This window comes from Lepus europaeus, chromosome 18 (assembly GCF_033115175.1).
Source record: "Lepus europaeus isolate LE1 chromosome 18, mLepTim1.pri, whole genome shotgun sequence".
Taxonomy (NCBI): domain Eukaryota; kingdom Metazoa; phylum Chordata; class Mammalia; order Lagomorpha; family Leporidae; genus Lepus; species Lepus europaeus.
In genome coordinates this window covers 35,369,422-35,385,837 of record NC_084844.1, presented here as the reverse complement: position 1 = coordinate 35,385,837, position 16,416 = coordinate 35,369,422, and the positions used below count along the sequence as shown (strand labels likewise).

General features: G+C 39.3%; 2 protein-coding genes across 2 annotated transcripts in view; one reads left to right on the top strand and one right to left on the bottom strand.

The window, feature by feature from the left end:
• BRIP1 (BRCA1 interacting helicase 1) overlaps positions 1–16,416 on the bottom strand; it is a 208,413-nt gene that overhangs the window by 90,610 nt on the left and 101,387 nt on the right.
• LOC133746783 (adenylate kinase isoenzyme 6-like) lies at positions 1,699–2,281 on the top strand. Its single transcript, XM_062175036.1, has one exon. It carries the CDS (start codon positions 1,753–1,755, stop codon positions 2,269–2,271), a length of 519 nt encoding a protein of 172 aa, XP_062031020.1. The 5' UTR covers positions 1,699–1,752; the 3' UTR covers positions 2,272–2,281.

Here is a 16,416-nt window from a genome sequence, read left to right as displayed (position 1 = left end):
ATAGATCTCAGTAAAAAAATAATAGTGGGAATAAGAGAGGGAAGAGGAAGAGGGGTGGGAGGGCAGGCACAGTGGGAAGAATCACCATGTTCCTAAAGTTGTAATTATGAAGTGTATGAAGTTTGTAATGGTAAAGCTGTATAATTCTGTATTCATTCCTATGGACTTATTTCTAAGAGTACAGTTTAAAAACTTGCCATGGGATCTCAAATCCCTTTAAGCTGGGTGATATAAATACCTTCTTAAGTGTTACAGTGAGCATATAGATAGGATTAAGTGTCTGGTAATAATAATAGAATTAAAAAGGAATGAATGCCCCAACATGGGAAGCAGTCTACATAGCAGAGTTGTAGAATGACAATTGATGTAAGTAGGACTCTGACCTCAGAATCAGCCCTTAAGACATTCTGGTCTGGCTGAAAAGCCCATGAGAGCATTTCAGGCATGGAAAGCAAAGACACTGTCTTAAAAAATGTCCTACATGAAGGATCTAGGTGGGTGAGACCCCAGTGGAAAGAAGTAGTCATCAAAGAAGGAGGTACTTTTCTCTGAAGGGAGGAGAGAACTTTCACTTTGCTTATAATTTTGTCTAAATACTGATGGAGTTTGTGAATTCAAAAGGCTTCCACAGCCTAGGCATTTCATGCCAAGAGCCTCGGGTATCACTGACGTCATACATAAGTGTTAATTGTTAAATTAACAACAGGAGTCACTGTGCACTAACTTGTCATGCAGGACCTTTGTCCATAAAGAGTTTTATTATAATTATGTCTAAGTGGTCCCAAAAGATGTATCATTCTTGGTGCTTTTTAAAAGTTAATTTAATTAAAAAAAAAAAAAAGTGGAATTAACTTCAAGATGCAATGATTTTGAACAGCCCTTGTCCAGACTTTTGAGGAACAGTGTTTTTGGTGTGTGTGTGTCTGTGTGTGTGTGTATGCAAATTGTTGAACTCAATTATTTAGTATAGAGTTGGCCTTATGTATATAAAGTTATCAAAAATGGATCTTAGCGGAGAATGGGACTGGGACTAGGAGAGGGAGGAGGAAGAGGGGTAGGAATGTGGATGGGAGGGTGGTTAGGGTGGGAAGAATCACTATATTCCTGAAGTTGTACTTATGAAATGCATAAAGTTTATATTCCTTAAGCAAAAGGTTTCATTGGGAAAAAAAAAAAAACATTTAAAACCAGAATAATATGTGTACTTATTTCAAGTGTGCAACAGGGATGAGGAAAAAAGCATTCTGTCCACTGGTTTTTTGGTTTGTAAGAACCTGAGAAATTTATTCACAGTGAAGCAGAAACAGGCTTTTCATAAAATACATATTGAGAACCATAATAAAAAGTCACAATATACAATATCAGTTTCATAAGAAAATTTTTACAGCAAATAGAAAATGAATTGTCACATAATTTTACTGAGACCTTAAAAAACATTTACCTGTAAAATAAGGTCATCTGAGTTAACTTAGTACTAAAACTCATTAATCTTTTAAGTGAGCAGCATGTAATAATTATATACAAGATTGTAATTCAGGAAGGAGAGAACAACAACAACAAAAAAAGAACAAAGTAGAGATATACCAACACAACCTACATTTTCTGGATTTGTATTAGAGTTTTAAAGCGTGTTAATGTAACTTTTGGACCCCGGGGCCGCTGGCGCTGGCCGCTGTCGGCCCCTTCCGGCTCCTCCTCACGGTGCGTAGGACACGCGGAGAGGAGGAGCTCGGAGTGGCCGCCGGGACGACTATGTTGCTGCCAAACATTCTGCTCACCAGTACTCCAGGGATTGGGAAAACCACACTAGGCAAAGAACTTGCATCAAGATCAGGACTGAAATACGTTAATGTGGGTGATTTAGCTCGAGAAGATGAATTATATGATGGCTTTGATGAAGAGTATAATTGTCCCATTTTAGATGAAGATAGAGTAATAGATGAGCTAGATAACCAAATGAGAGATGGTGGAGCTATTGTTGATTACCACGGCTGTGATTTCTTCCCTGAACATTGGTTTCATATAGTTTTTGTGCTGAGAACAGATACCAGTGTGTTGTACAAAAGACTGGAAACAAGGGGTGATAGTGAGAAGAAACTAAATGACAATATTCAGTGTGAGATTTTTCAAGTTCTTTATGAAGAAGCAATGGAGTCGTACAAGGAAGAAACTGTGCATCAGTTGCCCAGCAATAAACCAGAAGAACTAGAGGAGAACATAAGTCAGATCTTGAAATGGATTGAGCAGTGGATCAAGGACCATAACTCTTGACTCACAGAACTGGCCCCTTCAGTCACTGCTCACTGTGTAGAAACTGCCCATGTATCAGTAAAAATTGTGCTGTAGGACTAGGAGGTGGATGATGTAAAGGTTTATGCCTGGATTTCTTTTTCTCCATGAGAAAGCTGAACAGTCACAAATATCATGAATATAATATTAAGGATTGAGAGTGAAAATTGTCTTTGTTTAATGCTTTGATTGCCAAATAATAAGCAAATCTAAATAAATGCAGATAATCTCTTAACTAAAGATAAATCTCTTTAACTAAAGATAAAGCATTGGAGTATTGCTTTTTTATTTATATAAATGTAACAAGTTTCATGTATTTCATATACACAGTATTAGGAACATAATGATACTTCCCAACTTCCCTCACTTCACCCTCCCTTCTCCTTCCTTTTCTTTTGATTATTGCAATGGCATACTTTAAATTTACTTTATAATCACAACTTTAATCCATTAAATAAGGAATTCAACAATTAGTAGAAAAACCACTGTTCCTCAGGAATATGGACAAGGGCTAAAATAATAATACAATTTCAGAATGTCAGTTTCACTGACATAAATTAAATATTTTTTTTTACTCTTTATAGTTACCACAAGTCAGGGAAAACATGATATTTGTCTCAATTTCTTTATCTAGTCATCAGTTGATGGACATCTGAGTTAATCACATATTTTAGCTATTGTGAATTGAACTGCTATAGACATGGGAGTACAGGTAATACTTTCATATGCTGATTTCATTTCCTTTGAATAAATTCCTGGGACTGGAATGGCTGGGTCATAGGTAGGTCTATTTTCAGATTTCATAGGAATCTCCTTAGTGTCTTCCATAATGGTTGTACTAGTTTACATTCACACAGTGTATTAGGGTACATTTCCCTCTACATCTTCGCCAGCATTTGTAATTTTTTTTATTTTTTTGGACGACAGCCATTCTAACTGGGATAAGGAAAACCTCACTGTGGTTTTTAATTTGTGTTTCCCTGATGACTAGTGATCCTGAGTATCTCTTCATGTGTTTGTTGGCCATTTGTATTTCAGCCTTTGAAAAATTCCTGTTCATATCCTTAGCTCATTTCTTAACTGGATTGTTTCGTTGATGAGTTTCTTGAGCTCCTTATATATTCTGGATTGATATCCTTTATCAGATGTATAGTTGGCAAATATTTTCTTCTATTTTGTAGGTTGCCTCTTCACTGTGTTGTGTGTTACCTTTGCTCTATAGATGCTTAATATCTTGATGTAATCCCATTTATCTGTTTTTGCTTTTGTTGCTTGTGTTTCTAGGTTGTTAGCCAAGAAGTCCTTGCCTATGCCAGTGTCACACAGTGTTTCCCCTATGTTTTCCTCTAGTAATTTGATGGTTTCTGGTTTTAGGTTTGGATCCATGATCCATTGTGAGTTAATTTTGTATAGGGTATAAGGTATAGGTTTTGTTTCATACTTGTGTGTGTGGAGATCTAATCTGCCCAGCACCATTTGTTGAAGAGACTGTCCTTTCTCCAGGGAATGATTTTAGCTTATTTGTCAAAAATTGGTTGTAAATAAGTGGATTAATTTCTGGAGTCCCTAATCTGTTCCACTGGTCCACATGTTTATTCTTGTGCCAGTACCAGGCTGTTTTGATTATAACTGCTCTGTAATATGTCTTGAAATCTGATATTGTGATGCCTCCAAGTTTATTATTTAATAGTGCTTTAGTTATATGCTTTAGTTACATTACTTTTCTATATGAATTTTAGGGTCATTTTTTCTAGGTCTGAGATGAATGTCCTTGGTATTTTGATTGGGATCACATTGAATCTGTAAATTGCTTTGGGTGGTATAGACATTTTAACAATACTAATTCTTCCAATCCATGAACGTGGAAAAAAATGTAACTTTTATAACTTGTACAAATTGTTCCCAGTGTAGAAATCACTCAAATTTGCTTTAAGTGGATAGATGTATTTTAATTCTCCAAATATAGTTAAGTAGCTATTAAGCTACTTTTATTTTGCCAGAAAAAGACAGCGAGAGGAAAAGGACAAAAAAAGCTACCAGTAGAAAACACTCAACAAAATGGCAGAAATCCTTTCCTATAAGTCATTACTTTAATATAAATGGGTTAAATTCCTCAATCAAAAGACATAACATGGCTAAATAAACAAAAATCCAGTCCAACTACATACTACTATTAACAAGTGACTCTCTTTAGATTTAAGGACACTTATGCTGAACGTGAAAGGTTAGAAAAGATATTCCTTATACATAAGAAACAAGAGTGAGCAGGAATAGCAATACTTATATCAGATTTTGAATAAAAAAGAGACAAGACATCGTCTAACAATAAAAAGTCTAATTCACCAGGAAGCTTTAACAATTATGTATGAACCAACATTGGAGTATTCAAATATTTTAAGCAAATACTGACAGAACTAAAGGAAGAAATAGTAAACATATTGTAGAAGATTTCAACACCTCACCTTCAATAATAGATAAAACATCCAGACAGAAGATCAATAAGGAAACAAAGGACCTGAATAACTGATGGACCAGACATACATAGATACAACATTCCGCCCAACAGCCACAATACCTAAGTTCTTATCAACTGCACATGGGACATTCACCAGGACAGACTACATGTTAGGTCACAGAACATGTTAACAAGTTTAAGAAGATAGAAATCTATCCCGTAAATATTTTCCTAACACAGTGGAATGAAGCTATATTTCAATAGCAGATAGAAAACAGGAGAATTTGTAAATATGTAGAAATTAAACACATGCATTTGAATAACCAATGAACAGATCAAGGAAGAAATCAAAAGGAACCAGAAAAAGAACAACAAATTAAGCCTAAAGTTAGTAAAAGGAAGGAAATAATAAAAATCGGAGCAGAAATAAATGCAACAGGCAACAGAAAAAACAGAAGGAAAAAATAAAAACCTGAAGAAACTTAAAGTTTGTTTTTATAAAACAATCAACAGAACTGATAAACCATTACTGAGACTAATGAAGACTCAAGTAAAGCAGAAATGAAAGAGAAGATTTACAACTGGTGCCACAAAAATAAACAGGATTTCTAAGAGACTATTCTGAACAATTACATACCAACAGAAGAAACTGACAAATTCCTGGGCACATATAATCAATTAAGACAGAATTATGAAGAAATAGAAAATCTGAACAAACCTACAACCAGTAAGGAGGCTGAATCAGTAATAAAAAGACTCCTATAAAAGAAAAGCCTAGGACCTAAAGGGTACAAATGCTCAAGTCTACTTTTTTTTTTTTTTGGACAGGCAGAGTGGACAGTGAGAGAGAGAGACGGAGAGAAAAGTCTTCCTTTTTGCCGTTGGTTCACTCCCCAATGGCCGCCGCGGCCGGCGCATCTTGCTGATTCGAAGCCAGGAGCCAGGTGCTTCTTCTGGTCTCCCATGCGGGTGCAGGGCCCAAGGACTTGGGCCATCCTCCACTGCCTTCCCGGGCCATAGCAGAGAGCTGGCCTGGAAGAGGGGCAACTGGGACAGAATCCGAAGCCCCAACCGGGACTAGAACCCGGTGTGCCGGCACCACAAGGTCGAGGATCAGCCCATTAAGCCACGGTGCCGGCCTCTCAAGTCTACATTTAAAGAATACAAATACAGGGCCAGTGCTGTGGCGTAGTGGCTAAAGTTGCCACCTGCAGTGCCAGCATCCTATTGGTGCGCCAGTTAAGTTGTGGTCAATTAGGGAGTGAACCAGTGGATGGAAGACCTCTCTCTCTCTCCCTCCTCCCTCCCTCCTTCCCTCGCCTTCTCTCTGCTTAACTCTGACTTTGAAATAAATAAATAAATCTTTAAAAAAATACAAATACAGATGCAAAGCAATCCCTATCAAAATCCCAATGGCATTTGTTGCAGAAATAGAACACTGAAATTTATGTGAAACCACAAAGACCCCAGACAAAATAATGTGAGGAAGAAGAGCAAAGCTAGAAGCATCATATTTTACATATTACATGTTATAAAGCTACAGTAATCAAACAGTATGGCTGTTGATTTACCCTTACTGACGTTCATGAAACTAGGTTACTCATTTACACTACTGTGTAGTATTCATTTATGTGTCTATATTTTTAAAGCTATTGTAAAATAAACAAAATCTACTTTTTATATATCAAGAGTATAATTCATTGGCATTAAATACATTTAGGATGTTATACAACTATCACGGGTATCCCTTTCCAAAACTTAATCCTTTCAGTCAGAAACACTGCATTCATTTAAACAGTAACTCCTTATTCTCCCCTACCTCAAGGCCCTGGTAGTCCTTATGCTTTTTTTTCTTTCTTTCTTTCCTTTTTTAAAAGACATTAATTTGAAAGGCAGAGTTATAGAGAAAGATGGAGAAGAGAGATCTTCCATCAGCTGGTTCACTCCCCAAATGGCTGCAATAGTCAGGTCTGGGCCAGGCAGACGCCAGGGCCAGGAGCTTCACCTGGATCTCCCATGTGGGTGCAAGGGCCACTGCTGTCCCACATGCACTAGCAGGAAGCTGGACTGGAAGTGGAAAATCCAGGACTTGAACTTGGTGCTCATATGGGATGCCAGTATTCCAGATGGTGGCTTAACCTACTGCACCAAAATCCTGCCCTCTCCCCATTCCATTTCCTATGAATTCATCCATTCTTGGACCTCATATAACACATAATTCAATATTTGCACTTTTGTGCATGTGTCTGTTTACTGATAGTCAACATCTTCGGGGTTCATCCATATTGTAGCATGTATTAGAATTTCATCCATTTTATGGTTAAGTAATATTCCATTCCATACAGATCATATATTTTAGAAATGCTTTTAAAGCCAACTCTAGGGGCCAGTGTTGTGGCACAGCAGGTTGGGCTGCCGCCTGCATCCCATATGAGTGCTGGTTGAGTTTCGGCTGCTCCACTTGCAATCCAGTTCCCTGCTAATGTGCCAGAGAAAGCAGTGGAAGATGGCTCAAGTGCTTGAGCCTCTGCCATCCACATGGGAGACCCAGATGGAATTCCAGGCTCCTGGCTTTGACCTGGCCATGCCCTGGCTGTTGTAGCCATCTGGGGTGTGTACCAGTGGATGGAGATAACGTTCTCTGTTTCTCCCTTTCTGTAACTCTCTCAAATACATAAATAAAATTTTTAAATAAAAATAATTAAAAAAAAAAGTTTAAAGTTTCTATTGCAATTAGAATAAAATCTAAATCCTTACTGTGGAGTGATTTTACTCCTGCTAGTTCTCTGACCTCATCTCCTTCTACTTCCCTCTTTTCACCCCACACTGCTGCACGGCCACACCAGCCTGCTTGTTGCTCAAAGAAATCCACTTTTCGACCTCAAGGATATCTCTGAACATTGTTCCCTCAGCATCAAAATTTACGGTTTGCTTCCTTCTCCTTTAGATCTTTACTGAATGTCACCTTCTCAGACAGGCCTTCCCAAACCACCTAATTAAAATTCAGAATCATCTCTCCCACATCCTTAGAATTCTCTTTTCCCTTCTCTTTTTTTAGTTTTCTACATAGCACTTATCATCACCTGTATTAGTCTTTTAGGGCTGAGATAAAATATTACTGGGGTGGGTGTTGTGGCACAGTGAGTTAGCATACTGCTTGAGATGCCTGCATCCTACACTGAAGTTCCAGTTCAAATCCTGGCTACGCTGATACTATTAATGCATCTTAAGAGGCAGCAGATGATGGTTCAAGTGCGTGGGCTGGTACCAACCATGTAGAAGACCTGGCTTCGACCTTCACCGACCTGGGTGCTGCGGCCACCTGGGAAGTAGATCAGTGGATGGAAAGACCATTCTGTCTCTCTTTCAAGTAGATGGGGAAAAAAATGTCAAAGACTAAGTGTCTTAAACAACAGAAATTTATTTCTCACAGTTCTGGAGGTTGGGAAGTCTGAGATCAAGGTGTTGGCCAAAGTGGTTTCTGGTAAGGGCAACCTTCCTGGCTTGGAGATGACTACCCTCTCACTGCATTCTCATAAAGCCTTTCCTCCATATGTGAGCAGAGGGAGAGCAACAGAGCTCTCAAGTGTCTACTGAAAAGGATACCGAGTCTGTCCTATCAGATCAGGACCCCATCCTCGTGACCTCATTTAACTCAAATTATTTCCCTAGAGGTTTCATCTCCTAATACATCCACACCAGGAGTTAGGGTTTCAATAAAAGAAATCTGGTTGGACACAACCAGATTAACATGATGTAACGGATCACTATCATTCTATGTATCTGTTTTTTTTTTTTTTCTCTCACCTGTAGAATACGAGAATAATGATTTTTGTATATAAGGGTAATGATTTTTGTCTCTGTGCTTACTAGTGCTTGTCCAGTACCTAGAATAGTACTTGACACACAGAAAGTACTCAATAAATATTGGCTGGATAAATTTAATAAATGAATGAAAAAGGAAGGTCTAAAATAATGAAACATTAAAGAGGAAAATAACATAAAATGAAGTGTCAAATGTGTAATAAAAGAATGTTCAGGTGATTTGCAGGATGACAATAAAGATGAAGGGCAAAGAGTAATATTATTAACAGAAATAAGCTCAGGTTACAGTTTTTATTGGAGAGTTATTATTTGTTTCCTTATTTAAGAAAAAAATGTGTAAAGGTTTAGAAAGATAGTGGAGATCAAATAGGATACCAAATTTGAGATATTCCAATTAAGAGAGGAAAAAATATGGTTTTATCCTAAAAAGCTCAAATGGAAGTACATATCTTCTGGGTACAGCCAATTTTTAGTTCAGATGGAGACACAAGGAATACTTTGAAAAAGAAGAATTTGATGATTATAAGACAGTATTTCCCCAGAGTACATTGTATTTATTTTATCTCTTCAATGAAAGTCTTTAAAAAGTACCCAAAAAGCTTCTATTTAGGAATAACAAGGACTACATGCAAATTTGGAGTGTAGCTCTATAGCAAAATAACTGAAACACATGAATCAGAATTAAGAAAAAATATTCAAAGTGAACAAGTGAAATGATCTGTAGAAAAATTTTCAGATAACAAGATATATTTAGGCCTATAGCTCTTCCATTCTCATTTCAAGTGACAATCAAATTACAGATTTGGGGGGCTGGTGCTGTAGTGTGGCAAGTTAAGCCACTGTCTGCTATACTGGCATCCCATATGGGCACTGGTTCAACTCTCAGCTGCTCCACTCCTAACCCAACTCCTTGCTGATGAGCCTGGGAATGCAGCAGACCTTGGCTCAGGTGCTTGGACCCCTACACCCACATGGGAGACCTTGGCTTTGGCCTGGCCCAGCCCCAACCACTGCAGCCATTTGGGGAGTGGACCAGTGGATGGAAGATGTCTTTCCCTATCCTCTAACTCTACCCATCTCTCTAACTCTACCTTTCAAATTAAAAAAAAAAAAAAAAAGTGCAGATTTGGGGCCAGCATGTGGCATAGTAGGTTAAACCTCCACCTGCTGCGCTGGCATCCCATATGGGTGCCAGTTCAAGTCCCAATTGTTCCACTTCTGACCCAGTTCCCTGTTAATGTGCCTGGGAAAGCAGTGGAAGATAGCCCAAATGCTTGGGCCCCTGCACCCACATTGGGACACCAGGAAGAAGCTCCTGACTCCTGGCTTCGGATGGGTTCAGCTCTGGCAGTTGCAGCCATTTGGGAAGTGAACCAGGGATGGAAGACCTCTCTGTCTCTCCCTCTGTCTGTAACTCTGCCTTTCAAATAAATTTTAAAAATCTTTAAAAAAGTTACAGATTTATACAGCTTATTTCTCTTGTCAAAGATATAACATGTAAACATACAAATAAATGATTATTAAATTCTGTTAATACCCTTAATAAGCACATAAAAATCAAATAGGTTAAAAGAAAATACACTGACACAAAGCCAGTTCTTGAGCTTTAAGGGTTACATTTGTAAAAAATATGAGATATCTATGATAAATTGTTCTTCTTGGTACATGCAATTCAAAGACCAGCTAACATTTAGTGAGAGAAATGATTTCATTTACCTACTGGTGTTCACATCACTTGGGTTAATTTCAAAGGCTTTTTTTTTTTTTCAAACAGTTAGATCTCATAAATTAAAAGATACTTTGGAATATCTCTGCCTTATCTGGATATTGTCATTTTACTTTTTCAAACTTCTTAAAACCAGTATCTCACTAGGGAGGCAATAAGTTAGAATGCAGCCTAGTGGGGAAATCCTGCATCTGCTCAATGTTCATAGCTTTTACACAGTTCCAGATGTTGAGTACATTAATAATATACTAACTCAAAGCCTCTTTTTGAAACTTTAGAAAGTGCAAATTGCATTAAGACCTCTTTGCCCTCATTAATGGTATTGTTACAATCCCAGTCCTCTGGAAAATGTTTTTTGGCATGTGTTTAACTTTATAATATTGCCTTTCCTTTACGCACTTTAATAGCCAGTACTCAAGTCTTAATGCTTTTAATAGGCCTGCCTAAACAGACTACCATCTTTTGTAATCTTATTCACATAATTTATTTAATAGGAAAAACATCATATTTTTTCTATCTTAAGATGATTCTTCATTCTTCTCATGATGTATTAATATTTAAGAAATGCTTCTTTTATATGGTTGATATTTGATATAATACATGTTAGAAATAAAATATTATCCTTGTAATTTAGTAACTTTGTAGGTAACATTTTTAGTTACAGTAAAAATGAGCATATTTTATGTATACAAACAAAATATAGAATGACAAAAATATATTAATTTCTACTGAAACACCTCCCAATTTGGTGATAGTTGACTTTGTACTTTTACCTCAAAAGGATGAGTTACACTTCAGGATCAAACTTTCAATGAAAATAGAATCACTAGTGAACTTGAAAGAATTATATGTATGAGTATTGTTCTGATGTGAAAATAAGAGCCCTTGTAGTTGTTGGCAATCTAAGTGGAAAAATTCGACAGTCCTCTATGAAAAAGCAGTCCCTCACATAAATTAAAATTTAGAAGCTTAAGGAGTCCAGAAATGTTGGAGCTACACCACTGTTACTGACATATTTATTTAGAGTCACAAACACACATTCTGATAAAAGTAAACAATATCTACAAGACAAAAAATTTTAAATCAAATGACATTTCTAAAATAATGTATACCTTTACTCATGGCAATTCCCCCCCCCCTTTTTTTTTTGGACAGGCAGACTCAGACAGTGAGAGAGAGAGACAGAGAGAAAGGTCTTCCTTTTCCATTGGTTTATCCCCCAAGTGGCCGCTATGGCCAGCACATTGTGGCCAGCATGTTGCGCTGATCCAAAGCCAGGAGCCAGGTGCTTCCTCCTGGTCTCCCATGCAAATGCAGGGCCCAAGGACCTGGGCCATCCTCCACTGCACTCCCAAGCCACAGCAGAGAGCTGGACTGGAAGAGGAGCAATTGGGACAGAACCGGTGCCCAACCAGGACTAGAACCTGGAGTGCAGGCGCCACAGGCGGAGGATTAGCCTAGTGAGCCGCGACACCGGCCCTCATGGCAATTTTCTTGGATGAAATTTCTTGGAAACTAAGGGCCAGCATTATAGCACAGTGGGTTAAGCAACACTGGCATCCCATGTTGGAGTGCTGGTTTAAATTCCAGCTGTTCCACTTCTGATTCAGCTTCTTGCTAAAGTGCCTAGGACGGCAGCAGAGGATGATCTGCAGTAGTCCCAGATGCAGATGTGGGAGACCAGGATGGAGTTCCTGGCTCTTGGTTTCAGCCTGGCCCAGCCCTGGCTGTTCTAATCATTTGGGGAATAAACCAGAGATGAAGGATCATCTCTCCACCCGCTTTGCGTTTTAAATAAGTAAATCTTAAAAAAGTAAGAGTGTCATAGTAGACTAAGCCTCCACCTGCATTGCCAGCATCCCATATAGGCACCAGTTTGTGTTCTGTTTGCTCCTCTTCTGACCGAGCTCTCTGCTTATGGCCTGGGAAGGCAGTGGAAGATGGTCCAAGTGTTTGGGCCTCTGCAACCACATGGGAGACCTGGAAGAAGCTCCTGGCCCTTGGCTTTGGATCAGCTTAGCTCTGGACATTGTGGCCATTTGGAGAGTGAACCAGCAGATGGAAGACTTTTTTTTTTTTTTTTTTTTTTTGACAGGCAGAGTTAGACAGTGAGAGAGAGAGACAGAGAGAAAGGTCTTCCTTTTTGCCGTTGGTTCACCCTCCAATGGCCACTGCGGCCAGCTCATCGCGCTGATCCGAAGCCAGGAGCCAGGTGCTTCTCCTGGTCTCCCATGCGGGTGCAGGGCCCAAGCACTTGGGCCATCCTCCACTGCCTTCCCGGGCCACAGCAGAGAGCTGGCCTGGAAGAGGGGCGACCGGGATAGAATCCGGTGCCCCAACCGGGTCTAGAACCCGGGGTGCCGGTGCCACAAGGCAGAGGATTAGCCTGTTAAGCCATGGCGCAGGCCAGAAGACTTCTCTTTCTGTGTCTCCCTCTCTCTCTGTAACTCTCTTTCAAAAAAAAAAAAGAAGAACCCAGCTGTTTACAAATGGAACAAATTCATAACTGCCTGAAATAAGAATTCTGAATTTTGTTGATTCATCAATGCCTGAAGTAATTAGTTTATTAAAATATACATTCAACAAATTTACCATTTTAAAGCCAAGTAAATGTTGGCTGAAATATAAATGAACCAATTTATTCATAAAAATTCAACTATATATTTCATTTCTTACATGGAAGTAAAAAAAAAAAAAAGGCAGGCAGTGATGGGGTAGGTATTTGATCTAGTAGTCAAAATGCAGCACGCCTACATCTCTTACTGGAGTGCCTGGTTCCACTTCTGATTTCAGCTTCCTATTTATGCTCATCCTACAAGACAGGAGATAATAGCTAGTAGTTGTGCCCCTCCCACCCATATGGGAGACCTAGACTAAGTTTCTGTGTCATTATTTCGGCCTGGCGCAGTCCTGGCCATTATGGGCATTTACAGAGTGAACCAGCAGATCAAATTTCTGCCTCTCTGCCTCTAAATATACTTTTTTTTTTTTTAAAGGCAACTAAACTAATGTACTTCTGTGAAAAGACTAATCAAGTAAACTATAATGAGATTAGTATACTTCCAATTATAATGTTTCCTAAGAGCTGGTACTTTCAAGTGTTGCCAGCTTGAACCTGCTATAATCTGTTGTCGTAAAACTTGAAGGTGAAATGCTCTGGAAAACTTACCACTTCACAATCTACTGGAGAAGACACAAAAGAATAATACTTAAAATACAATGTGATACAAAACAAAAATAGAAAATATTAAGCTTGAGGCCAGCCCTGTGGCACAATGGGTTAAAGCTCCAGCCTGCAGCACTGGCACTCCATATGGGCGCCAGTTCAATCCTGGCTACTTCCGATCCAGATTCCTGCTAATGTGCCCAAGAAAGTAGCAGAGGATGGCCCAAGTCCTTGGGTCCCTGCAACCACGTGGGAGACCCAGAAGAAGCTCCTGGCTCCTGGCTTTGGATTGGCTAAGCTCTGGCCATTGTGGCTATTCGGGAAGTGAACCAGCAGATGGGAAGACCTCTCTTTCTCTTTGTCTACCTCTCTCTGTAACTATCTTTCAAGTAAATAATAAATCTCTTAAAAATAAAGATTCAGAAAATACTAACCGGAAAACATCAAACCACAAAGAGAGGAAGAAAAAACAGCAAAGGATCCACAAAACAACTCAAAACAATAAAACAGGAGGAGGAAGCCTATACCTATCAGTAAGTACTTTTCTTTTCTTTTTTAATTTAACAGATAGAATTAGACAGTGAGAGAGAGAGACAGAGAGAAAGGTCTTCCTTCCGTTGGTTCACCCCCCAAATGGCCACTACGGCCAGCACTTGTGCCAATCCAAAGCCAGGAGCCAAGTGCTTCCTCCCGGTCTCCCAAGCGGGTACAGGAGCCCAGGCACTTGGGCCATCCTCCACTGCCCTCCCAGGCCACAGCAGGAGCTGGACTGGAAGAGGAGCAATCGGGACTAGAACCCGGCGCCCATATGGGATGGATTAGCCAAGTGAGCCACGGCGCCGGCCCCCAGTAAGTACTTTTCATATAATATGAGTAAACTCTCCAATGAGATGGGGGGATGGATAAAAAAAAAAAACATAACAGCTATATGTTGCCTTCAAGAGATTGACCTCACTTTTAAGGGCACCATCAACTGAAAGTGAAGTGTTGGATAAAGATAATTCTATGTAAATGGAAACCAAAAGAAAGCAGGGGTAGCTATACTATATCAGACAAAGCAAACTTTAAGTCAAAAACTGTAAAACGAAACAAAGGATATTATAAAATGATAAAAGGGTCTGATCAATAAAAGAGTGTAGAAATTAAAAATATGTATGAACTCAACATCAGAACACCCAAATACATAAAGCAAATACGAATGGATCTGAAAAGACAGACTGCAACACATTAGAGGATTTAAACACCCCACTTTAAACAATAGAAAATTAATAAAGAAACACTATATTTGAACAATATACCAAGCATTCCACTCAACAGCAATAGAGTAACACATTCTCAAATGCACATGAACATTCCCATAAGTAGGCCACAAAACAAGTCTTAGAAAGTTTAAGAAGACTTTCAGATATCTTTTTCAGCCACAATGGGATGAAATGAGAAATCAGTTAAAGAAACAATTCCGAACAATCCACAAATACATGGAAATTAAATAATATGCTATTGAACAACTAATGAGTTCATGAAAATATTAAAAGGGTAATGAAAAATATCTTGAGATGAACAAAAATAGAAAAATTTGTGTGATTCAGCAAAAGTAATTCTTTTTGGAGAGTGAACCAAAATGCTTATTTATTTATTTAATTTGAAAAAGTGATGGAGAGAGAGTGAGATATATGTTCCATCTGCTAGTTCACTCCCCAAGTGCTGGCACCAGCCAGGACTGGGCCAGGCCAAATTCAGGAGCCCAGAACTCTATCAAGGTCTCCCACATGGGTGGCAAGGACTAAGTAATCAAACCATCACTGCTGCCCCTGTGCATCGGCAGGAACACGAATCTCAAGCAAAGGCGGGTCTCTAACCCCAGGTAGTCCGACAGGGGGCACAGTTATTTCAAGGTGGTTTAACCCACTGTGCCACAATATCCACTCAAGCAAAAGCATTTCTTTTTTTTAATTTTTTGTTTTTTGACAGGCAGAGTGGATAGTGAGAGAGAGAAACAGAGAGAAAGGTCTTCCTTTTTGCCGTTGGTTCACCCTCCAATGGCCGCTGCAGCCAGCGCATCGTGCTGATCCGAAGCCAGGAGCCAGGTGCTTCTCCTGGTCTCCCATGCGGGTGCAGGGCCCAAGAACCTGGGCCATTCTCCACTGCCTTCCTAGGCCATAGCAGAGAGCTGATCTGGAAGAGAGGCAACCGGGATAGAATCCGGCGCCCCAACCGAGACTAGAACCTGGTGTGCCGGCGCCACAAGGCGGAGGATTAGCCTGTTAAGCCACGGCGCCAGCCGATGCAAAAGCATTTCTAAGAAGTTTGTAGTAATAAATCTGTACGTAATAAATCACAAACAGCATGACTTCTCAAGGAACTACAAAAAGAATGCTGGCATTGTGGCCCAGCAAATTAAGCTGCTGCTTGCAATGTCAGCATCCCATATCAGAGCATTGGCTCAAGGCTGGCTGTATGACTTCTGATCCAGCTCCCTGTTAATGTGCCTGCAAGACCAGTAGAAGATGATTCAAGTATTTGGGTCCCTGCAACCCACATGGGAGAGTAGGATGGAATTCCAGGCTTCCTGCTTCAGCCTGGCCTGCCCCTCTCAATTGTGGCCATTTCATGAGTGAACCTATATAGATGGCAATCTTTCGGTCTCTCCCTCTCTCTGTGTCATTCTATCAAATAAGTAAATCTTAAAAAAAAAAAAAAAAAAAAAAAAAAAAAAAAAAGACCTAAATCCAAAGTTGGTAGAAGGAAAAAAAATAACAAAGATCAGAACATAAATAAATGAAAACTAGAAAGACAACATAAAAGACTGAACCGAAGAATTGGTATTTTTGTAAAGCTAAACAAAATCAACAAGCTTTTAGTTAGAAAAACAAGGTCAGAACTGTGGTGCAGCAGGATAAGTGGGCATCCATACTGGAGCGCTGGTTCGAGTCCTGGCTACTCTGCTCCAGATTC